General features: G+C 40.8%; 2 protein-coding genes across 3 annotated transcripts; one reads left to right on the top strand and one right to left on the bottom strand.

Moving 5' to 3' along the window:
- The first annotated feature begins 1682 nt into the window (after positions 1 to 1682).
- LOC119005473 (amine sulfotransferase-like) lies at positions 1683 to 8101 on the top strand. 2 transcript variants are annotated; one of them, XM_037073106.1, is made up of 7 exons: positions 1683 to 2032; positions 2287 to 2448; positions 2765 to 2982; positions 4271 to 4397; positions 4513 to 4607; positions 4727 to 4907; positions 6642 to 8101. In XM_037073106.1, the coding sequence occupies exons 2-7, from the start codon at positions 2292 to 2294 to the stop codon at positions 6791 to 6793; spliced, it is 930 nt and encodes a 309-aa protein (XP_036929001.1). In that variant the 5' UTR covers positions 1683 to 2032; positions 2287 to 2291; the 3' UTR covers positions 6794 to 8101. The 2 variants fall into 2 exon arrangements, with proteins under 2 accessions (XP_036929001.1, XP_036929000.1); XM_037073105.1 differs by having other exon boundaries at positions 1686 to 2032; positions 2249 to 2448.
- A 1468-nt stretch (positions 8102 to 9569) lies between these two features.
- On the bottom strand, positions 9570 to 19492 carry rwdd1 (RWD domain containing 1). The gene is made up of 7 exons (XM_037073107.1): positions 19300 to 19492; positions 18305 to 18370; positions 17931 to 18061; positions 15559 to 15702; positions 12022 to 12154; positions 11065 to 11127; positions 9570 to 9889 (listed from the first exon to the last, which is right to left on the bottom strand). The coding sequence occupies exons 1-7, from the start codon at positions 19370 to 19372 to the stop codon at positions 9777 to 9779; spliced, it is 723 nt and encodes a 240-aa protein (XP_036929002.1). The 5' UTR covers positions 19373 to 19492; the 3' UTR covers positions 9570 to 9776.
- Between the last annotated feature and the right edge of the window lie 5333 nt (positions 19493 to 24825).

Here is a 24825-nt window from a genome sequence, read left to right on the forward strand (position 1 = left end):
TGGAATCATTCAGACACACTAACTAAGATAGATAGATAGATAGATAGATAGATAGATAGATAGACTTTATTGACCCCAAGCTGGGAAATTTCAGAACAACAAACAACAAATCAAATACTCTGGCATGTTCCTTTAATTCAGCTTCATATCTGAATTTAGCTGTTGTATAGGCCTATAAATCAGACACGTATGTACACACATTAAAAACATTTATAGTCAAAGAATACAAGACACTCACTGTCATTATTGATCTGTCAGATATTTAGAATGTCAGGACTTAACATCTTAACATGTGTTTTAGAATCCTCACATACCACTAAGCAGGAGTGTTTGTGTTGCTGAATTAGTTTATATTCTGTTGTAAGTATATAATATGTATTTGCAGTCTTAAGTGTCTCTAAATCTCATCGTCAGCAAAAACACAGCATAATCCAGGCTGGTACTGCCTGTTCCAATATGATAACAATGCTTTGTTCACAAGCTTGATAAAACAGTGTTCAGGAGAGAACAGCTCATCAAAGAGTTTTAATGAGTGCAGTAGCTTTAATCTCTGTACGTCAATAACACCAGCCAGTGCCTGAGAGCTCGGTGACTGAAACCTGGCAGCACCTTTCTTTTCCTCTTTCCTCAGACCACCGCTGCAGAACCTCATATTCTGTACTGTGACGTCTCAGATGTTGGCAGGTTAGTTCTGGGTGGGGGAAGTGAAAGGCAGGACTGGCTCCTCCCTCATGACCACCACTGAGATGCTCATGACCAAGGCCCTTAACCCCAGCTGCTTCAGTGGAGACACTCAGTGGCCACACAGCTACCAGGTGTGAATGTGATTGAAAGGAGCATTGCTCACGGTGGAACCACCCTGAATAAATAACGGTTGAAAAGAAAGACTGCGTTTGTGGTCAGCCATCCTCAGTGACAACTCTGTGATGGACAGATGTAGTTCACGTGACTACGACAGGCAGAAGAAGTAGTTCTTATCAACCTGGTGTCATTTTAGACTGGATCCTGGTGATAATCTGACTACTTTCACTGTGTCACAATGTTGATGATGATGACACACATTTATGCCAAATCACTGATCTTTTGATATGAGAATCAATCCTAGAACATCATTTGCGTATTTAAACATACAATTTCAGAAAACTCATAATACAAAAAGTAATTGTCTTAAGATTAACAGTCAGCTATTTATTATGTATTACATTTGTACTTTAAAGTATACTATTAGGGAACTATTTAGATATAATTTCTTTTATTTGGAATGTACCTTTAAGTGTACTTAAGTGGGACTTGATGTTAACTCATATATACAGTGTCAGTAGCTAGACATCTAAGCATTCACATGACATTGTTAGTACATATTTGATTTCTTTCTAAACTAATATTGTAATGGATACCAAAAGGAACAACGACAAGTCAAATCGAGGGTCCACCACATATAAGTTATCCTCGTGTACAACAGTATAAACTGTGTTTTCCATTCAGTCGTGAAAACAAAAAAGAGTTTGATTATTTAGTTTGTTAATGCAGAAAAAAAAATATCAGCAAATGATCATATTTCTCTGCTCATTAACATTTCATCACCAGAACTACAGACTGCTTCTTTAAGAAAAGTGTATTGACGTCAAGCCCTGTGTGTGTGGCTCCTCTGGAGGCTGCGGTCCACTGTGTGTGTGGTGTCCGTACTTTCTAACGTAGGCTCACGCGCTGGTACTGGCCAGCGCAGAGGCAGGTGGAACTGCTTCCGGTAGTTTGTCAGTGTGAGATCATCCGATGACTGGCCTGCTGAGGTCCTCCCTCCCTCTCAGTGCTCATTAAGATTTCGGGAATGGGGAAGTGAGGTGGGAGGAGGTGAGAAGGCAGGAGGCAGGGAGGTAAGGAGAGGGGAGGTTGGTCCTCTGAAACGTATTTATAGCGATAAACTGGATTCGCCCCAAGTATTTCCCAATGGTCGGAGCGAGCGGATCACCTTAAGCACGCTGTGCTCGTCTTTTCTTCTCTTCAGTGCCGCACAGAGAGCGACAGGACACAGGTGTGTGTGTGTGTGTGTGCGCGCGCGCGCGCGTATGTGTGGGTAATCATTGTACAAGCTGTGTGTGTGTTCAGTATCATTAACAGAGACAGAGCTGCACACTGTGCCTTGATTTCTGTCCTTTGGACATTAAGCTGGTGGTTCTAACAGAGCACCCTGTCTCTTGATTGTTTCAGGGTGATAAAGGTAATAAAGTGATAACATTATTATCAACAGGTGGAGCACAAAGTGAGCTCAGTTTCATCTTCCTCCAGCTGTCATGGATGTCAGTGATGTGGAGCCTAAGCAGCATGAGCTGGTGTCACACCGAGGCTTCAAGCTGATCCACGGGACGCATGATCCAGATGATGTGGACAAGATATATAACCTAGAGATCAGAGACTCGGACGTGTTTGTCGTGACCTACCCAAAATCAGGTGAGAGGAAAGTAAAGAAGGAGTGTTGTGTTGGTCTCTGGTGACAATGCAGGCTGCTGTGTGCCATGTCCTGTGCTGGACTCCGCACAGAGGAAGGAACAGAGTGGATTAGTGTGAACAGCATTTCCAGATGAATGTCCCACTCTTTTGTGATTTGAGCAGAGAGCAGGGTGTCAAATGATTTGCAAATGATCTGCAGTGTGTATTGTAAAAACAGTCAAAGAGAAACGAGGACATAGGTGACAGAGAGAGGAGGAGACGCGTCCTCATTGTACACCTTGGGAGACAGACCTGAGGCCTGTGCTCTGCTCCACAGGGACCATCTGGATGCAGCAGATACTGCTGCTCTTCGAGGTGAAGGGAGATGTGACAGCCGTCAGTGAGCTCAACAGCCAGTGCAACGCTGATCTCATCCCCTGGATTGAGGTGAAAGGCAGCAGACAGGCGTTCATCACAGCCCCCTCACCCAGGCTGAGGGTCACCCATCTGCAGTACCAGTTCATGCCTGCTGCTCTGAGCCAGAAGAAGGGCAAGGTCAGCGCTCCAGCACCCACCTTTCATCTGTGCTTTGACAGCAACACTGTACTTTAGGGCCCCTCTGAAACAGTTATACACAGCATACAAACATTGACAAACACTGACTAACTGACACACAGTCATGTCATGTGCATATAAGGACATTGTTATGTGTTTGTTATGTGTTTATTGATGAGCAGTAATTGTCAACAGTACAAACCTCTCTTAGAGGACACATTTTATAGTATAGCAGCTGTGGGATTCTATAGTGACATTCATTACACACTGGCCTCCTGTCCGCTGGAGCAGCAGTAGCTGCACTGTCATGAAAACATCTTGTAAGAGCCATGCATGAATTTAAGATGTAATTGTAGTCTGTGCACATTACATTAAGTTGATGTTTTTTTCATAATAAAGGTTTATTGTGGAGAGTCAAATAAGATGGGTTAGGCCAATCTCAGAGAATTTTGCTCAGCTCCCTGCAGACGCTGCATCCTGCTTACAGTTACATTACAATTTGTTATAAAATTACAGTTTGTTATAACCATATTTATGTACTGCTTATGAATACTAAGTAGGGGCCCATTCAGCTGCTTCAGTAACGTCATTCATCAATTTAAGATGTCAGTGGGACATAGCTTACTATGTTACTAAAGTCTGCCTTAAATCAGTAGCATTAAAACAAATACATTTAAATGATTGTGTGTATAAACTGTAAATAAAATGGTGTGGTATTTAGTGTTTGTTCACAAAGCTAGAATATTTGTGTCAAAATGTCATACATCAGCACTGAGAAATTTAAACGATACACAACCGCATGCTTAGATGTAATTGTGGCCAGAACGGCACATTAAGTACACAGCAGAAATATGGAAATCCCTCCAGTATTTGTTGCCTGCTGTGGAAGTGCTGGACAGTGTTTGACAGACTGCCATTTACAGGGCTTGCTGCTACAGTGACAACAAAAAGAATCTCTGATGTGCATCTGGTTGTTTTCTTGCTCTCTTCACCCTGCATTCCTCGGTTGTTTGTTGCAGTTGGCCATGTGACTTCCTCCCCTGTAGCTGTGGGAAATGGCACATGTCCAAATCATCCCATTAACACTCAGAGGTCAATTTCAGGCCGCAGAAGGAATTTGGCTTTCACATTACAATTACAGAGTGATAATGCCAAACTTACTGTGTGTACTGTGATGAGCTATTGTAGTTTTAAAAAAGAATAAGGCAATTATAAAGTCAAAGTAGAGTGAGGATAGAGTGTAGGATGAACTAGTAGGCTGTTGATACACGGACCTTACCTTTTTCAGGTGATCTATGTGGCGAGAAATCCCAAAGATGTCCTCGTGTCCTACTTCCACTTCCATAAGCTTGCAAACATGCTGGAAACTCCAAAGGATTTTGATGATTTCTTTGAGAAATTCATGAGAGGAGAAGGTAAGAGCAGCTCTCATCTTTCACTCACACAATGATGCATGCGCAGAGAATATTGCTTGCAGCTCATGATGATTGGACATATGTGGTGGTGATGGTGTGCATTGTTTTGTTGCAGTGTTTGGCAGCAGCTGGTTTGAGCACATTAAGTCTTGGTACTCACACAAGGATGATATGAACATGCTGTTCATCACTTATGAAGAAATGATTCAGGTAGGGTCTCAGAACATTTGAATCTGTAATTGCCTAAGTGTATCATACTGTGTTGTAGGCTTGTGTGCGCTTTTAAGAAGAGATTATCTGCACATTTATGCTGCCGTGCTTTTGTTCAGGACCTGCAGTCAGCAGTAGAGAGGATCTCCTCGTTTCTGGGAAAAGAGCTGACTGGTGAGCAGCTGGCAAATGTGGTGAGATACAGCACCTTCAACAACATGAAGAAGATCCCTCAGGCCAACTATGAGCAGGTGTCGGGTGACCTGCTCAACCATCGCCAGGGAACATTCATGAGGAAAGGTGAGAATATTTACTACATCAGTTTGACAAAGGAACTCAACGCTGTGGCTCACTTTGCTTAAAAGCCTCTTAAAAACAAAGGACTCAACTACGAAGACAAAGAATGGTTTTAGTTCACTATAATGAGTGACGGCATAGTAAAACAAGAACATCAAAACAGCTTTGGAAAAGTTTGAACCAATAACAGACAGGTACTGGAGGCCTGAGCTGAGGGTCCATGGACACACTGCAGAGGCAGGATGAGACAGGAAGTTTGAAACTGTGATATTTCAGGAGATGAAAGTGATACATTTAGTGGGTTTAATAAGGTTATTTTCATAAAGCACCTATGTATAGAATCTTAATGCAATTATTCTGATAAAATTTACATCTTATTTTGTGGCCAAATGGAGGCTGCAGAAACGAGCTGTGAACACAGCTCGGACATTTCAGTTTTTTCCACCTTGTCAGCAGACAGCTGCCTCCTCATACATCCAGCAGACACAGAGCAACATCAGCATTCATTAGGAGTCGTGTTTGTGTCCGCATGATGGATGGTAGTCCACTGCTCGCTGTATTCTCACTGTTTTTGGTCTGCACCAACTCCTGAGCAAAATAAGTTGCTCTTTAGCTATTAAATGCTCCACTGTGTTCACAACCTAGTCTCTGACTGGTTTTTAGAGCTCTTTCACTCACCAAAACATGAAGCTGAAAGATACCAACAAGCTCTTCTGAGTTGCTGCTGTGATGTTACAGATGGTTTGGGTACACGTGGGTGAGCAGGGGACTTGTGGGTGTCTACGGACATCTCAGTAATCTTTTTTAGGGCCCAAGCACCAACAGTGCGAGGACCTAATGAATCATCTAGGATTATTATTTTTCTTTTGTGCGTATAAGCACAATTTTGGAGGCCTGAACCCCAAAACTCACCAAACATGGAACATACGTCACACCTGGCAAATATTTCACTTCTGCCAGGGAATTCTATGGCTGTAAATCCCAGCCTCCTACATGCACATACATTTATGAATTTTGATAAGCTTATGTATCATGACCAGACACACAAAAAAGATCCATGGACACATGCCCTCAGTCCAACAGGAAGTCGGTGGATTTGGTTTCCGTTTTTATCCATTTCCATACCTCATACTTTAAGGAACTCCTCCTACAGATTTAACACCAGTCTTCACGTTCACTCAGTATGATCCTCAGACCTTGAAGATAAAAAGTTACCAAAAGCTTTCGCCCCCATCATACCTGGTGGGCATGGCAGTGCGGTCGAAGTCCTTATAACTTCAACATACAATGTCCCATCTGGACCAAATTGCTCACACACATAGAGGGTGTCACCCTGTATACGTCTATGCATCAATATCGTGTCATATCCATAGCGCCACCCACTGGACCCAGGAAGTCACTGAAGGAACCTTCTGACTGCCGCAGCCTGACGTGCACGGAGCGAGGGCCTGTTCATCGCTACTTACAGCTTTAATAATTTGACGTTTTTGTGACTCCTGGTAACAAAATAAATCTACCATGTCCAAACTATAAGCAGTTATACCTAACTACACTCTAGGAATGACAGGATATTTCATAATGAAACGGATGTAGTCATGATTAGTTGAAATGAGGCTCTAAAAGGAAGTAAATAATACCAGAAAATAAATAATTGGAAATCTAATGACGTGATGTGGCAGAGTGAGGATGAATGACCACAACCTTTTTTTTTCTCCTTTCATGCCCTGTGAACATCAGGCACCATTGGAGACTGGAAGAATCACTTCACTGTGGCCCAAAATGAGCGCTTTGACAAAGTCTTCTGCAGAGAGATGGAGGACTTCGCTCTGACTTTAATCTGGGACATCAGAGACACCAAGTTCAGCCAAAGTCACAGTGCAGCTTTATGAACACCATTCTAAAACATTATTCATTTCAGCTTTTGCGGTGTCTTTGTTGCTTCCACAGAGTTGATCAGACACACTGTAGTTTCTTCCTTCCGTCCATCTTTGGTTTCCATTCATTTTATTATACTTTGAAAATCTATGCAAAGCTCTGTTACAGAGGCAAGCAGACTTTTTCTCAGTGTAGCAACACTTGTTTTCTTGTGCTCATTGAAAACAAATCTCCTGTAGATGTCTGACTCTAAGCTTCTCTCTGTAGATAATGAACAGCTTCTTGAGTTTGGTCTGTCATGTTTGTTTTCTACACAGCTGCATTATTGTATTATTGTTTAGTAATGCACTGCACACACTTTAAAACAATCTTCACTTACAATAGTATTACCACAGAGCTGGTATGGGGCTAAAAAGTCTATCCTGTTTAGTTTTGTACCGCAGTGAAAAGTAACATCAATATTTTTTATGGAATTCTATGAACGCTAAATCTACTAGAGTTTATATTGATAGTCACATGAATCAGGGCTGAAACATGAAAATAATAGTGAAAGCGTAACTCTGTGTCTGTGCAGGGGACAAAGTTCTGTATTAATGTCAACTTCCATGGAAACAGCTGCTAAACTGCTGAAGGGGGGAATCAAGTTGCATGACTTCAGACCTCATCTATCAATCAGACTCGTCTGTGTACATGTATAAGTAGCCTAGTTATTTTAAAACCTTAGTTGACTCAGTTTATATTAAAGTAATTCTGCAAATACAGATTGGAAAATGCATCCATGCACCAAAGTGTGACACTGTTTCAAATATTTAAACACAATATCCAAAAGGGTGCATAATGACGTGTTAATAATTAAAAACACAAAGTTCAGGATTTACCGGATGACTTGAACTCACTGGACTTTATCCCTCTCTGAAACTTTTTTAAATGGATAACTCTTAAGAAACAATTATTAACACTGCATATTCATGTATGCTGAACATAGTAAGAGCTTTATTATACTCACAGAATACATTCCACTAAATATGTTGTGGTGTAGCAGTATCACATGAGGATGATGATGCTGCAGGTCAGGTCACGTGTCAGGTGTAAGATGAAGGCTTTGGCTGAAAAACAAAATGCTGTATAGGTAGCTGCTGAAACAAGTCTGAAACCATGAAGCGCTGAGCCTAACTTACTCATTCTATGCTCAGATTGTCCAGAATTTACCTCCAGAGGTAAATTATATATTTTTTTATATGACTCCGTGTTTGATTCAGGCAAACTTCTTGTGTTGTGACTGCTTGATATTAAACTCTGATGCATTCCAGAAATTAATCTAATTTTGTTTTTGTCTGTGACCTCATTCCTCCTTATATGTACTGATTCTTCCATGTGACAACCCTCCAGTTTAATTTAAATGCATACATTATATAATTAGAATTCTGATACTTCATGTCAATATAGTGCACTTAGTAGCACTGACCGATACTGATACTGGACACAGGTTTCACAGGCCCACAGCAGCAGTTCGAGCTCTGTTGACAAACTGTATGTTATATACATGTAAGAACACTAATATTTGTAGCCACACAGCATGAACAGTATGTGCTCCTCGCAGATCAACCTGATCCATCTGAAATGTGCTCAGAAAACTTGTAAGGCCATGATGATGGCGTATGGTAAGCGTTGTGACTTCTCATTGGATGCCATTGCCATAGCAATGCATTAGATGCTATGAAAAAAGAAGCTGTTGTCACTTGAGTTTACATTGAACAATCCCACACCACAGCGTGGCTCCCAGCACTAGCGGTGGTAGGGACCATATTGAAATCGCTCCGGCTTTTATAGTTAATTTTCCATAGAGCTTACACTGCAGCCTGATATACAAGAGTAAAAGTGATAGAAGTGAGACTTTTAGGATTGGTACCGCAGACTGCCTGTACCTCTGACACCAAAAGTGACATGACTGCCAGCAAGTGGTGCTACAGTCAAAAATGTTTTTGAAATTTTTTTTTTCAAATCCAAAATTCTTCAAGTTACGAAGCAACAATATCTTGAAGCTAGAGGTCAAGACACTAAGTGTCAGATATCTTTGAAACAGTAGCCCACAATTAACACAAAACCAAAACCCGAGCTTCCCACCATACATCATGGCTCTGCAGAGCTTGGTGCCAAACAGCCACAAGGGGACACAGACAATACTTCTATCTCCTGGTACCACATGGATTCATTGGAAATTCAGTGTGCACAAATTAGGGTCATGTGTCAGAGTGGATTCTTAGATTTAATTAGGATTGATTAAAATGGATGTGGCTCATAAGAGCCCCCCCCCCCTTCTTACAGGGATACAGGCTAAGAGGATTTACTTGTATTTGTGGCAGTTCAATATTATATGTATAAGTCCATTATTAGATATCTTGTGTTTGATCATAGTCCTGGCCGTAAGATTAATACATGTAAATTAGAGGTATTGAGGTTTACTCATTGCACCATCTACTGGCAACAGCAAGTAAGCCTTTTGTGACAATCATCATTTGATTTACATGTATATGGTGCAGTCAACACTTTCTATACTTGAACCTGATGTGTAATTAAGAAGTGTTCTCTCGTGACACACGATCTGTCCAAGTCAACACAACTGAGCTGTGGCTGCAATACACCCTTACATGTAATGCTATTTCAGCCTCAAAAGTGCATCTCAATTCACCTTCTGTAATATAGCTATTTTTGATGTTTTACTGCCCTCTTCTGGCCAAACCCAGGCCTGTTGTTTGGACACTACGCATGTCAAACAGCACCAGAGCCAAGTCCGACATTTATCTGGTAAATTTAATTGTTCAGGCATAAAAATCAGAACTGATGGGTGTATATGTTTATATCACATTTAAGAAGTGTGAAATGCTTTGGGAGTCTTTAAAAATAAATGCAGATGCTGATCTTCTCAATGTATCAAATTCCAGAGAGGAGCAGGTCTGGCCCAGACTGTCCTCAGCAGTGCTCTGTCCTACTGTTGTCTTAATCCTCATCACTGCCCATCTCTAAAGGGTCAAAGTCTGGGTCGTCCTCATCCAAGTCCAAGTCCTCAATCTCCTGGAACAGTGACTCATCCACTTCAACGTTGTTTCCAGCTGCAGAAAAAAAAAAAATGCAGGCGTAAGTCAGAATAAAAGTACTCTCCAAAAGGCTGAGTGGTGATACATGATGTACCTCACAATCAACTAAAATAGGGTTTTCTTCCCTGTCCGAAAATATACAGCTATACTACCTGTATAAGAAAGATTATATAAAATACACAACAGGGCTTTTTCACACAGCACTGGAGCTACAGAGGTTAAAAGCTTTGCAGTAGACCACAGGCAAAACAAACAAAAAAACAGTGGCATGATTATAGAAGCATTGAGTAGGTTCATTATAGATTCAGGCAAGTCAAATTATTTGTGGAGTTGAAAAGTCATTTTCCATGGCCTTTCAAATCAATCAATCCTTTTACGTGTACTTATTCAGGCTGTTAATCTCATTTATGCATGAACAGAGAGGGAGGGAGTGACAGAGACGCTCTGTCCTCTTTATGACATGTCCAACATCACGACGCTGCATTTTTAGGACAGCACCTGAAGCCCACATCCAGACCTGGTCTCACTTTCACACCGCAGATTACAACTAGAATAGTGATGTGATGTGATCCACCTCACACAAAACCTCACCTGACACAATTTCATTCATCCCACGGACTGATTGTGCAGATCAATGTTGCAATGCAGACTAATTAACAGACTTATTTAAAGAGAGCAGCGGTGCTGTGTCTCTTTCAGTGTTGCCAGAGAACTTGTGAGTGAGGTGGAGCTGGACTGAGAGTGAGAGAAGAGAAGCACACAGGACTTCATTTATCTTTTAAATATTTGTTATATGGCTGAGCCATCTTCTGCTAGAACAGGCCTTTGCTCCTTGCAGTCTTAAAACGTAAAAAATATCTCCCAAAATCAGTTCACTGCTGTATCACTAAAGATTAACTCTGATTAATTTACACGAAATGACATTTTGACGCTATAATCACACATCACTGTCATTAAAAACAGTGTCTTACTAAGACAATAGTCAACAAACCCAGCCACATTCTTTAATCAGGGCTGAAAACTATTTCAGATCTGTGCTCCCATTGAATGGATTTCAGTGAAGGAATTCAACATGTTAATGGAAAAGGTTTCTCTATTCAAATCTGTAATTATTTTCAGAAAAAAATATTTTTGAATGTCTTCACTGTTTGCATCTGCTCCAAACATTCACACTGACACACGCTTGTTACCTTCTTCCAGGAACTGAATATCAGATGTGTCCAGGTTGTGGTCCGTCTCAAACAGCTGTTTACCTGGTGATGGAGAGGTTACATTGTTTTACCTTATATATTTACAGTATTCAGCATCAGAGCTGTGTACAGATGCCCAAGTAAATACTATTACCTCATTGTAACATGTAGTAGTCCTGCACTGAAAACGTGTGGTTATGTAAAAGTATGTAAGTATTCACAGTAAAAGTACTCAATGCAGTAAAATGTCCCCTGTGACTGTTGCACTACTCTTTATGATATCATCATTATAACTCAAAGTCATTAATGTAAAAGCACGACATTCCTGCAAGGATTTATAACAAAACTTCATATGTTTAATAGCTAACCCTTTTTACATAAAAGCTACCAGATAAATGTAGGTGAGTTAAATGTACCTAACGTTTGGACTTATGTACAGTTTGAAAGTAAAAGTACATCGATCGGTCCACCACTGTATTTACGTAATCCACTTTCAACAATCGACCGGCTGTGAGCCTCAACAGAACACTGTCTCTATAGAGACTTTACAGTGCAGCAACTAACGCTCCCCTTTCTGATGTTGTGGGACCAAAAGGTGTGACGGTCAACATCATATGGTTTACATCTGTGTTGTCTGTTTTTTTGTGAATCTAAAAATGTCTTAGCAAACTGTTCACAGTGGACCCTGTCTACCTCTCACTCTCAGAGAGATGTTCGCTGAAGACTCAGTCAGAAGGGCTGACTGTCGTGGTGACTTCTCAATGAATTTGGTGACATCATCTCACTTCTGTTGCAGCTCTGTTACTACTTCAACTGGACGATCGGAGCAGAAACAAAACTGTCTCCCCATTCCACCTCTGTAACTTTCACAGAGACGGCAAGCTGGCGTAACTGAGCAATAATCCTGCTTCGAAAAGGGAGTGTGAAAGGGGCTTGTGTGGCGGCAGCAGAGTTTACCAGTGAGTTTGGGTTTTCCTGCCTGCTCCTCCTCCTTCTGTTTTCTCCTCCTCAGCTCAGCCACTTCCAGTTCAAACTTGGCTTTCCACAGCAGGAAATTTTCAATGGTTACAACTGTGCCCTGGAACGCAACCTGTCTCACACACACACACACACACACACACATAACCATACTGTAACTGAAAAAAACACTCAAAACAAGCCAGTTAGCATTTCAGGTTATGATAGCAACATACTTAGACTTAGCAGAAGCACTAAATATAAAAATAAGATTTGACTCTCATGAGTTTGCAGATGAACTAAAGGAAATATGCAGGGAGTCTGCCCCCCTTACAAAGTCAAACCTGATGTTTGAATGTCATGATGTAACGGTAGTACTGAGAGCCCGGGCCAGATGCTGTCACAGGGAGACTGCTTAGGTTTTGTTCAGAGCAGCTGGGTGAGGTGTTTATGTGATATATTTAAAAGGCCTTTGGAGCAGCAGAGGGTTTCTAAGGTTATGGAAGGCATACACTGTTATCCCAGTAGCTAAAGGTGGAACACCTTAAGGAGATAAATGACTTCAACCCAGTGGCACTGACATCACTGGACATGAAGTCATATGTAGTCTATCTCTTATCTCTACCTTTTTAACCTAGCCAGGCATTACATAGCCTCTATCTCTCTGTCTGTGTTTGTTTTACCAGTCACTTCCAGCGCTGTTTTGTCACTCTGAGACTTAAATACAACTGACGTTATTATTACATTTGATAAATGGCAATGGGCAGCACTGTTAATGAACCGTGGCAAGACAATGGTTATCTGGTCTCTTAAGGCCCCCCACACAGCGCCCAGACTCAAACCACTCTGCTGCCTCTTGTCTGACCCATTTGGCAGAAAAGTTGCATGAACACACCGCTTCGACGTGCTGCCAGCTCCACAGTAGCGTGTACATTCTGCACTTGCACGAGACGCAATAAGCGGGTGGCGCTGGTGTATAAAAAAGACGCTGGACGAGAGGTTTATGCACACAACTCTCATTACTTTCAATCAAAACGAAACTTAACTATTTCAGACAAAAACAGCTGCATACTAAACATGCAGCAAGGCATTACCAAACAAACACAGATTAATGGACATAATAACAGCTAGTCTCGTGCCAGTACTGCAAAACATGAAAACAAGAAATGACGGAACGGACTGCTTAGAAAAACAAAGAGTATTCCGTCCCTCCCACACACCACACACCGCGCTGATTCGCTAGCACACCGCCAATCAGAGAATCCAATGTTTCAGATGTCCGACAGCCAACCTCCTCAGAGTTCGCATGTTGAATCGGAGCAGACGTGGTGACTTCTCAACGGCTTCCAATGCAGCTGAACACACCGAACAGATTTGTTCCCGACCTTGTCCGAGTCTCCCCAAACGCTTCAGACGTCCAACTTTTGGGCCGGTGTGTTCCTGACTTTAAGTCAATGTTCACCAAGTGTTCACACAAATGTGACTCAAGAATTGGATTCTGTTGGACAAGCTAAAGTACAGAAATGTTTTGGGGGTCAGTAGACAATGACTGACTTTTCATTTTTGGCTTAAGTTTCCCTTAACCTAACCTTACTTATGCTAGCTTGAAGCTAAGAAAATGGACAGAAGGATGAGCAAGTTAACCACACGTTGAGACAAATGTCAACCAGAGCTGACAGGAAAGCATCTGGTCCAGAAGCCTGGTTTTCGTGAAGACTTCCTTTAACATACTGTATAGCAGCATTACATCCTAAAACTAAAGCTGAGAAATATGATTAAAGCTCATGATACTTTTTAATCACAATATGGAAATCTAGTAGGGCTGCAACTAATGATTATTTTGGTTGTCGACTGATCTATCGATTATTTTTTCGATTAGTCACAATTATTTTGACGGCATCTGTTTCAACTTTGGGTTTACTTCATATTCTCAGAGCAAATTAAAAACCCATGAAACATGCATTTGAAAACAATATTTTGAAACTCAACTGGATTTTTCAATTGAACTAATTAATACTAATTATTACAGTTTTTAATTGATTACATGTCGTATAAATGAATTATTATGTTATGAATCATTGCATTAAGTGGAGGTTTACTATTCAGTGTTTTATCCAATTTATATATTATATTACTGTCTGGTACTGATTTAATATCCTATACAAGAATTATTACTGATATAGGCTGTCAGACACAAAACTCTTATTTGCAAATTAATAATAGATTTTAATAATAATAGATTTTACTGGCCACTCTTCACGTCTGTGTGCTTAAAGAGCTCGTCTGCAACTGGCCTCTTATCTGATGATGCATGGGGGAGCATGGGTTTACAACAACCGCACTCGTCGTTGTCATTCAAGATCTGTTGCATTTTTAATAACTATGAATTTTAATAAATTACTTTTTGGTTGCACACTAATGGATGAATATGTCTGACATAATATGTCTCTATGTGCTAAAGCCATTTGCTTCGCCTCAAATCTTTTTTCTTTTTTAAACTAATGCACTGCCCGGAGAAAGCACGTATTACTATAGAAAAGTGGGAGGTTAAGTAGGTTTTTCATAGATGGCTAAATGAGGTTGTGTTTGAAGGTGGGACATCAGGGATATAATTGGCTGTTTTCGACTACTTGATTATACCATTATATTTCACTGTAAAAACTATCTACCTTGCCTTGTTTGGTGTCATTATTTTCAGCACAACCTCACATGTGTGACTGTACAGTTATTTTTTCATTTTGACATACTAAAATCACAAAATAACAAAATCAGAGTAGGAAAAAGTTAAATTTTTTACTGTAAAAAAACAACAAAAAAAACAAATGTGTTTAATGAACCAACTGTATTACTTATAATGCAAATATAAATTGTTGTTTGCTAAATTTGTGCATAAGTTTTTGAAATTTACAAAGTTATATGTAACTGTTTACATTTAAATGCAGGCACAATACACTCCAAACATGCTATATGTCACAAATCTCTCAACCCTCAAAACTGGCTATCTCTGTCGCTGTCTGTATCACCGCCGACGTCCCTCACACAACCAAACCCCTGTTCCTCAGCAACCAAACTTGCTGCTTGCGGACACTTTGGTGACAAAAGCCCGTTTTTACCATTTCTTCCTGCACCAGACACAAAAGCAAACGTGATGGCGTGCTTGTGCGTCTGGTCTCAGACCAGAACAGACTCGGTCAGGACTTGTTTAGTCTCATTAATCTACAACAGTCAGTTTAGATGCACAGAACTGAACCGCCAGCAAAATCCCGGTCCAGCTCACGCTGCTGCAGGTATAAATCCGCTTGTTTCTTAAGGTATGTCGCGTGTTTAAGCTCTGCAGTGATTGGCTCTGGTGTGCACATGGCTATGGTGGCTATGGTTGACAATGCAAGCTGAATTCGTAAAGCATTTATGAAATAATTTATTATTTATTAAGTAATTGATTATGTCGACCAATTGTTGCAGCCCTAAAATCAAGCATTTTTTTTATTATTTCATACAGTATCTAATTTATTCAATAAAATTTTCCCCAGTTCCTACCTTCTCCGCTTCCTCTGCCTCTTGCTCTTTCCGCAACTTCTCCTCTTCTCGTCTGTTTTTCATCATATCCATGATTTCATTGAGTTTCTCCTGAACGGCTGTCACCAGGGTGAAAATCATCACCATGCCCAGGTTTTCTTCTGCCTGCAGAGTAACCACATAAACATAGCGTTGATACTGAGCACACTGGCACCAGACAGATACGGAGATACTTTATACTGAAATATATAGCAGGTTTTATGAATCGGTTCCAGCTACCGGGGGATCACACTCGTCAGCCTTCCTGGGAAAGTCTATCCCAGGGTACTGGAAAGGAACAATGTGGTTTTCGTCCTGGCCGTGGAGCACTGGACCAGCTCTATACCCTCTGCAGGGTGCTCGAGGGTTCATGGGAGTTTCCCCAACCAGTCCACATGTGTTTTGTGGACTTGTAGAAAGCATTCAACCATGTTCCTCGCGCCATTCTGTGGGAGTTGCTCCGGGAGTACGGGGTCGGAGGCCCTCTACTAAGGGCTGTATGGTCTCTGTACAAACAGAGCAGGAGCTTGGTTTGCATTGCTGGAAGTGAGTCAGACCTGTTACCAGTGCATGTTGGACTCCGGCAGGGCTGCTCTTTGTCACCGGTTCTGTTCATTATTTTTATGGACAGAATTTATAGGCGCAGCCACGGGTTGGAGGGGATCTGGTTCGGGAGCCGCTGGATCTCATCTCTGCTTTTCGCAGATGATGTGGTCTTGTTGGGTCCTTCGAGCTGGGACCTCCAGCATGGCAAAATAAAAGTGGCTGGTAACAATGTTGAGTGGCTGGTAGATTTTAGAATTTAGCCACAGTGGCAGGTGGACAAAAACTTAATTTCCATCCCTGCCACACACGCACACACAGTGAAGACTGCAGCGCGAAAACTAAAATCAAAACACAAGAAGCGAAAGAGTGCCGGCATTGTGAAAATGAACCCCCTAACGCATTATGACTCATTGTGAAACTAAAAAAATGTTGTGTGCTACTAAATTTTTCAGCATGGTAGCATAGTGCTACTTGGAAAAAGCTTAGCATCAAGCCCTGTATGGTCATGAACTTTGGGTCATGACCGAAAGAATAAGATCCAGGATATAAGCGGCCAAAATGAGTTTCCTCCGCAGGATAGTGGGGTGCTCCCTTAGAGATAGGGTGAGGAGCTCTGTCACCCGGGAGGAGCTCGGAGTAGAGCCGCTGATCCTCCACATCGAGAGGAGCCAGCTGAGGTGGCTCGGGCATCTGTTTCGGATGCCCCCCTGGACGCCTCCCTCGGGAGGTGTTCCTGGCATGCCCCACTGGGAGGAGACCCTGAGGAAGACCCAGGACACGCTGGAGTGATTATGTCGCTCGGCTGGCCTGGGAACACCTTGGGATCCTCCCGGAGGAGCTGGAGGAAGTGTCCAGGGAGAGGGAAGTCTGGGTGTCCCTGCTAAGGCAGCTGCCCCTGCGACCCGGCCCGAATAACGTGGAAGAAGATGGATGGATGGTTTTATGAATATTATCTTCAGATAGCAGCTAGTCATTGTTCTCAATTTATCATATGGTCATAACAGATGATTCTTGTAGAGTAGATTCATACTCCACTGGTTGTCTATGGGAAGAGGGATTTTGTTGGATTTTATCAAAAGCACTATACTAAACATGTATTTTTCTTAATTTGTCACTGGAATTATTACAATTGTCTCAAGTTTGTGTCTTATTTTTTTATGGAGAGGATTAGTCTAGTTATCAGTGGGCCATGCTATTATTTTGGATCATGATGGACCTCCAAGGCCACCACAATCCACTTTTCAGGTAAATCACATTGACTATGGTTCTAATGTCCTCTACTTTTTTTTTTTTTTTACAAACTTCACAAAACCTCATTGACTAGAAAATCTGTGCTACATCAACATACCAATAGAATGATGCGGCCAACTATATGGCTGTGCTGATTGGACAAATGAGTTATATGGCTCTTGTCTTTCATGCAAAACTGTCTTCAAATGGTTGAAGAAATGGATAGGCTTATTAAAGTGTGGACCTTAGTAAGTGAGAAAAAATGTGCTGAAACTGAGCCAATTATCCATCTAGCCTACAAACTAACAGCAGTCTGCACTTTTTCGGGCTCTTTTTGTTTTCTGTTTTTTACCAAAGCAGAACACAGATCAGGTGATTACAGAGTAGATACGTATGCTGGGGCAGACAGAAGAGGTCATGATGTTTAGTCCAAGTATTGGTTTTCTCCTTTGGCAGTCAAAATCCAGAAATATCAGCAAGAGTGACACACTGAACAAATCCTGGACACATGACAAGCTTACAGACAGGCAGTGGACAGGGGACCTGTTCAAATCAAGGAGATCCTGATCAGTCCAGACCTGTTGCTGCAGTAGGGTGAGGATGTCCTCCACATCACTGTCCTCCAGGTTCTCTTGGGAGTTGATCTCCCACAGGGGAGGCTCATCTGGGTATTTCTCTACATATGTAAACTTAAATGTTGCTTCCACGGCTGCAAGAAGAAAACAGACAGCTCATATAATCAGACACTATTATTTTACTTTTAAGCTTAGTTTTGAGGTGTTTACCGCTTACACAACTCATACCAATCCGGTGTTAGTCATCACACTAGCTTTTTCTCACTATATTTTTTGAATCGCTGTCTATATCATCATGACCAACAGCTCCTGTATATCACATCAAACTGCCACGAGGAACAAGGTGACAGGCATTCCACACACGTCAGCATACTCACTTTCACAATTTTCCCCTGCATCTGACGTCACAGTGATGGTGAAGCTGGTGGGATCCTCTGACAGCACTGCAAACAGATGGAGATTAGTTTCACGTGCCGCTATTTGAAAAAGGTTCATCTTGTTTCTCTGTACGCCAATAAAAACACCTGATGGACGAGAGCAAGCGGCCTGTCCAACATCACAAACTTACAGTTAATGCCATTGAGACTTTCACAGGGTATATAATGTTATTCCCACAGCATTACTCAACCTGGACCAGGGGGCTAGACGCACATCGACAAACAATATTCCCACTACTTATTTCTATGGCTACGCTGTTGTTGAAATGCATGGCTGGATTGTGTGACTGAGGATGTTGTTGTTGTTGTTGTTGTTGTTGATGATGATGATGATGATGATGATGGCGGCTATGTAAAGTGCTTTTAATTTATCTATATGTTCTGCGCCCCACTAATCATCATCATCTATCAGAAAACATTAAAGTTTGCCCAAGTCTTACTAACTTTGAGGACAAGATCACCTTTTTGTAATCTAAAATGTTTGGTACATTTACAGCATTAACACTCACTGCCCTGCAGCTACAGTGTATTCACCTGTAACGGTAGTCAGAAGTAAGGATTAGTCAGATTTAAAGCAGCACCCAGCATATCGATGAAGACGTAATAATAATACGTAATAACGTTCATCTATTTAATATGGTGTCCTGCAATGTGGGACAAACTCGATGTAGCCGGACGCATTTTTCTCTCCATATAAATGTGAATTAAGGCCCAGTGTCCCATCGTGGCACTCACCCGCTGCACGATTCAAATTTAGCTCGAGCGAAGTTAAAGTTAAAGTTGATCTAACGTGATACCACTGCGTGCCCGAGTCAGCCGTGAAGTCGCTACGTTTGGGTTGATTTGTACTGTTAGTAGCAGCTAACTGACGTTTCTGCTAGCCAGAGAGCTAGTTAGCAGTCAGCGCTTTTCTGTCTACAGTAATGCAGTCAAACCTGTGAAAGAGTCTGGGTAGATGGACTCGATAGCTTCGAGCTCATTCCTTTGCTCCTCGGCGTAGTCTGTCATGTTGGTGTCGCGGCAGGTTATCTGGAAGTTAAAACAATCATCACCACTACATGTGTGTTCACGCTGACACACCGGGCTGCTGACCGCTCCACCTTCTTCTTCTTCTTCTTTAGTTAGGCAGACCAGACACAGCTATGGCGTATTGCTGCCCCTATTGTTTGCTATCGAGACCTACATCAAATCCTTTTGTACACTCCTGTTTTGTGTAGATAGTCCATCAACTTCTTTGTTTTAACCCAAGAATCCAGATTTAAAAGCGTGTGCATATTAAAAACAGTTTCCCCATCTGCTCCAAGTTTCCTGAAGAGAGTCTTTCTTTGTTTGGAGTATATTTTGCACTGGAGTAGAACATGTTTTACTGTCTCGCTATCTCCACATTCACATTTGCCATCAGGATGCTTACCACTCCTCAGCCCACAGTGTCCCAGCCCCAATCTTGAGTGTACCACAGAGTCTTTTCTATTACATCTAAAGGTGCACTTGTTTTTACTTACACTCTCCTGCACTATAAAGTACGGCCTTCCCTTCCTTTCCTTCTCCCAAGATTTTTGTCACTTCTCTTTTAGAGACCTATATTTATTCTTTCTGTGTACCCTGGTGCCCCATATTGTAAATCACTTTGTACTCTTTCCCCCTTCACTGCAGTCTTTGACATCTCATCTGCCTCCTCATTCCCTTTCACACCCATATGTGCTGGAACCCAAAGAAATTCCACCCATATCCTGCTTTGTGTATTCTGAGACTGTAAAATTTCTACAACTACATCAGGTCTGGACTTGGATTTGGTTTCTCTTTTATTGTAGCTAAAGTTACTGCTGAATCACTGCATGTAATTGAATTTCCCAGTTTATTGTCCTCAACCCATCTTAATGCCCACAGAACTGCCACCATTTCTGCTGTGAAGTCTGACATATGGTCTGAAATTCTATATCCTTTCTTATAACTGACTTCAGGTATGCTAATACCAACTGCCACTTTCCCACTCTCATGATCCTTTGACCCATCTGTATACATTTGTAGGTAGTCTCCCCATTTTAGTTGCTGCCAGATTTTAACCTTCTTTACCATAACTTCCGATATCCTTGATTTGCTTTTATTCAACAACTTTAGGTCAACCATGGGATCTGGAATTAACCATGCTGGTACAACTGGACAACATACTGGAGGACATATACTAATATCCACCATTCCAATTTCCTGTGCCACCTATTTTAATTTTTCTGCAAAATTAGTTTCATTCTTTTTTGATTTTCCCATAAACTCCTAGTGTTCCCTCAGAAGGCTTTTTGTTGGTAACATTTCATTTTGTCCTTTGAGCTTCATTGAATATCTCAAAGTTTATGTCTTCTAATTTCTAATGGCATCTCTCCCATTTCAATTAATAACGCTGGTGTTGGAATTGTACTGAATGCTCCACAGCACACTCTTAGGGCTTTTGCTTGGACTCTATCAAGTTTGCTGATCACTGAAGAAGCTGCTGATCCATAAATCATACATCCATAATCAATAGCTGATCTTATCATTGCTCTGAAAATCCTTATCATTGTTTCTCTATCAGCCCCCAAGTCAGATCCAGCCACACACCTAAGGACATTAATTATTTTCCCACACTTCATCGAAACCATTTCAATATGTTTTTACCCTGTCATCCTTTCGTCCAACCACATTCCTAGAAATTTAAAATACTTGATTTTTCAAGATTGTTATTGTTTAATTGGATTTGCTGTGATGGCATGCTTTTCTCATTCCAAACACCATATATTTAGTTTTATCTGTTGAAATTTTAAAACCCCAATCATTAGTCCACTCAGTTATTTTCTCTAAAGCTCCTTGAATTTGATTAAACAGGTAGGGGAGGTTCCTCCCTCGCTTCCAGGTGGCACCGTCATCCCCAAATAATGAAAATCCAAATCCTTTCCCCACTTTATTAAACATTCCATTAACTAGGATATCAAAGAGAACTGGACTAATCACGCTTCCTTGAGGGGTTCCATTTTCCACCTCATGCTCATCTGAAAGTTAATTTCCTATCCTCACTTGAATTGTCCAGTTACATAAAAAATTCTTGATCCAATTAAACATACTCCCTCTGATTCCCGTGTCAAAACGTGCAATTAATAACCCTTCCCTCCAAAGCATGTCATATGCTTTTTCTATATCCAGAAAGACTGCTACAACTGCTTATTTATTTGCAATAGTTTTCTTTATGTCCATGTCTAAACTTAACACAGCGTCCATTGTTGATCGTCCCTTCCTAAATCCACTCTGATGTGTCACAAAAAAATCGCTTTTCTCCAGCTTATCCACAAGTCTATTTGTTATCATACGTTCCATAATTTTGCATAAGACAGAGGTCAAGGCAATTGGTCTATATGAACCTGGGTTATCTGATAGCTTACCTGGTTTCACAATTGGAATAATTACCACATGTTTCCATTCTTTAGGAAGGCATCCACTCTCCCACACATTATCAATTAGTGCAAGCACTTCCTCCCTCATCACTTCTCCTGAATGTTTAAATAAGTGATATCCCAGTCCATCCCTACCTGGAGAGGTGTCTTTTCCCTGATTTATAACTTTTTGTAACTCTCCTAGTGAGAAAAACAGATTGATATTATCAGAATTATCACAGTTAATTTGCAGTTTATCCTGTTGCTTTCCTAATACTTCACATCATCTCCTCCTATGTGCTTTATGAAATTGATAGAAATTGATAAGAGACTGCCCAACTTGTTCTCAATCATGTAGGACGACCATCATTTAACACAACTAACTGGTTTTTGTCAATAAAATCTTCTACAATTTTCCCATTTCCATTTCTCTTCTTGCTTCCCCACAGCTCATTGTGAGCATTAAAATCCCCAACGCACACCACTGGTACACTTATCTTATCCACACTTTGTTGAAAATAATTATCTTCAAAGTTAATGCTGGGGTTATACAAATTGACAATGGTGATTTTCCATATAGTCAGTCCATACTTCTGTGATGACACAATCTAACACTGTATTCATTTATATTCCTCTATACTGAATTCCATTTCCAGTTGCACATCCCTCTCCCACTATATTCTCTCTGTCTTTCCTTTCACATTTATAACCCGGTATTTTAAAATCAAATCTTGGTGTCAACCAAGTTTCCTCAATGCATATTATTTCTGGTTTATCTTCAAGCCCATCTAACATGTGTTTAAGTTCTTGCCCATTTGCAATTAGACTCCTAGCATTCCATTGCATTATGTAAAACATAATGCAGAGGATACTAATCACCCTCATATTCTCCATATGTACTTCCCATTTCTTCTTCGTCATTATCATCTAAGCCTAGACGTTGACTTCCATTTGGACTTTGATCCGCACTGTTCTGAGTGTAGGTAAACTGCAGTTACTTGTGCCACATCTGATTTTTTGTTTGCCACAATTTTAACTCTCCACATTGTTTCAACCATGAATGCCATTAGCCCTTTCTTGCTATACGAGACTGAATAATCTTTTACAGCTATATGTCAATTTACTTGCTCTCCTGCAAGGACAGGTGTGGTTCCTCTTCAATTCTCCCCCTTTCCCATGTGCTTTGCAGCTAAAACATTGCCCCCCTTTAGACAAGTTAACATCTCTTGTTCAAACACTTCCAATGACACATTATACACAACTCCTTTAACCTCTGAACTTGATCGTGGCTTGAACACCTCCACTCTCTTACCCATCACATTTTTTATCTTGAGCACTCTCTCTTGTCACTTTGCAGTCTTGCATATCATAGAAATCATCCCATTTTGCAGAATAGAGGCATGCATTACATCCCTTATCTCTTTTTTAAGTTCATCTGTCAATTTAAGGGGACTAACAGCCAAAAACCCTACACCTCCCTTCACTTTGATTAGAACTTTGAACCCGTCGTCTCTTTTTTTGTCTGGTCTCGTTGCTTTGGTCTGAGGGTTATCCATATCACTATCTGGGGAATGATATCCTCTGTCTTTCCTTTTGGGTCTTTCCTTGCTCACTGTACTGTATGCCTCCTTCTTTTGCCTGCTCCTGGAGGGCACACCACTACTATCCCTTGTGGCCACAAATTGCCCAAGATTCATTGCGCGCCCAAAGAGAAGAAATAAATAAATAAATAATGGAGACCTCAAGTGGCGCAGATCACGCATTCAAATGTAAGTATTGGGTTTATACTCGGTTTTTACTCATTTGAGCATCAGACGCCAGACATGTTAAAATTCAAGGGACCTTAAAACCTCAAAGTATCAGTTAAAATACGTTGGTAACACTCAGCTTGATGCCTTTTACTGTCAAACATTAGATGTTCAGACATATCTTATATCGTCGCATTGTGACTGTGGAGACATTATAGACTCGTTTTACTTCATGTACATAAATGGACCAAGATGAACAGATTCAGATCAGGCTGTGATCCATGTAAAGTCTAGCTAAACGTTGGAATAAAGAGCTAAGTTTATGATTATCCTTATGATGATTACATAAATTTTTTTGCTGTATTAGAACTCTTTTGTCTGTTGACGTAACACAAACATCTTTTACACTTCATTGTGTTTTAGGGAGCAAACAGAGAGCTTCATCTGTCCGAGGTCAGAACAACATTTGTTCACAGGGCGAAACATTCTGCGGCTGGATGGAAGAAAAGCAATAATATATAATAATAATAAATAGCCGATTCATCAGTCCTGATGTCACTTTCTGTAAATCTTTGCATCCCTGTGTTAATGTACTGTTGTGTTGACCCTTTCTCTTGCTTCGAGGAGGAGGGAGGATGAAGGAGTACATGAGGCTGCAGAGAGGATGGAGAGGCTCTTCTCTGCTCCAGAGGACAATCTTTACATTATTTCTGTTATTTAATTAATGTATGGGTTCTTTTTAAATTATTTGTTAATAATTGTTCATTTTATATCATTCATGAAATAAAATATGGTTTTATTGTTACACGTTGTCTATTCCATTCACTATTTACAACTTAAGTACAATTTATAACAGCAAACGGCATCAAGTGCTACTTTTCAGGGACAACAAGGGATTGGATGTTTTCTTTTATTGTTAAGGTCTTAACATTTACAACTATTGACAAAATTACAGCATAAATAACTATTTGCAGATTATTATTCACTATTACCAAAAACAATTATTATTAAAAACTATATTAAAACAGTTACAGATGATGTACAGTAACAGGCTGAGCAGGAGTCCCTGCAGTGCTGCTGGGCTGGATGGTGTCAGTGGGACATCATCTGGGTCGGTACTCAGGGTGTTTGGGAGTCCAGTCTCCTCTGTCCACCACATCGTCCATCAACTGGGTCTGCAGTTCTGACTCCATCCACAGCTGCCATGTCACTAAGAATGTTTTAAGAGGCAAGAATGATAATTTCATAATAATACTAATAATACTAATACTACTACTACTACTACTAATAATAATAATAATAATAATAATAATAA

Source organism: Acanthopagrus latus, chromosome 17, assembly GCF_904848185.1.
Source record: "Acanthopagrus latus isolate v.2019 chromosome 17, fAcaLat1.1, whole genome shotgun sequence".
Lineage (NCBI taxonomy): Eukaryota > Metazoa > Chordata > Actinopteri > Spariformes > Sparidae > Acanthopagrus > Acanthopagrus latus.

Excerpts from the sequence above, each read along its gene's own strand:
- rwdd1 (XM_037073107.1), bottom strand. The coding sequence starts at position 19,372 with ATGACAGACTACGCCGAGGAGCAAAGGAATGAGCTCGAAGCTATCGAG. Across the intron at positions 12,155-15,558 it reads AGGCAGAGGAAGCGGAGAAG|GTTGCGTTCCAGGGCACAGT; the intron begins GTAGGAACTGGG and ends TGTGTGAGACAG. Across the intron at positions 9,890-11,064 it reads TATTCAGTTCCTGGAAGAAG|CTGGAAACAACGTTGAAGTG; the intron begins GTAACAAGCGTG and ends TTTTTTCTGCAG.
- LOC119005473 (XM_037073106.1), top strand. The coding sequence starts at position 2,292 with ATGGATGTCAGTGATGTGGAGCCTAAGCAGCATGAGCTGGTGTCACAC. Across the intron at positions 2,449-2,764 it reads CGTGACCTACCCAAAATCAG|GGACCATCTGGATGCAGCAG; the intron begins GTGAGAGGAAAG and ends TCTGCTCCACAG. Across the intron at positions 2,983-4,270 it reads TGAGCCAGAAGAAGGGCAAG|GTGATCTATGTGGCGAGAAA; the intron begins GTCAGCGCTCCA and ends TACCTTTTTCAG.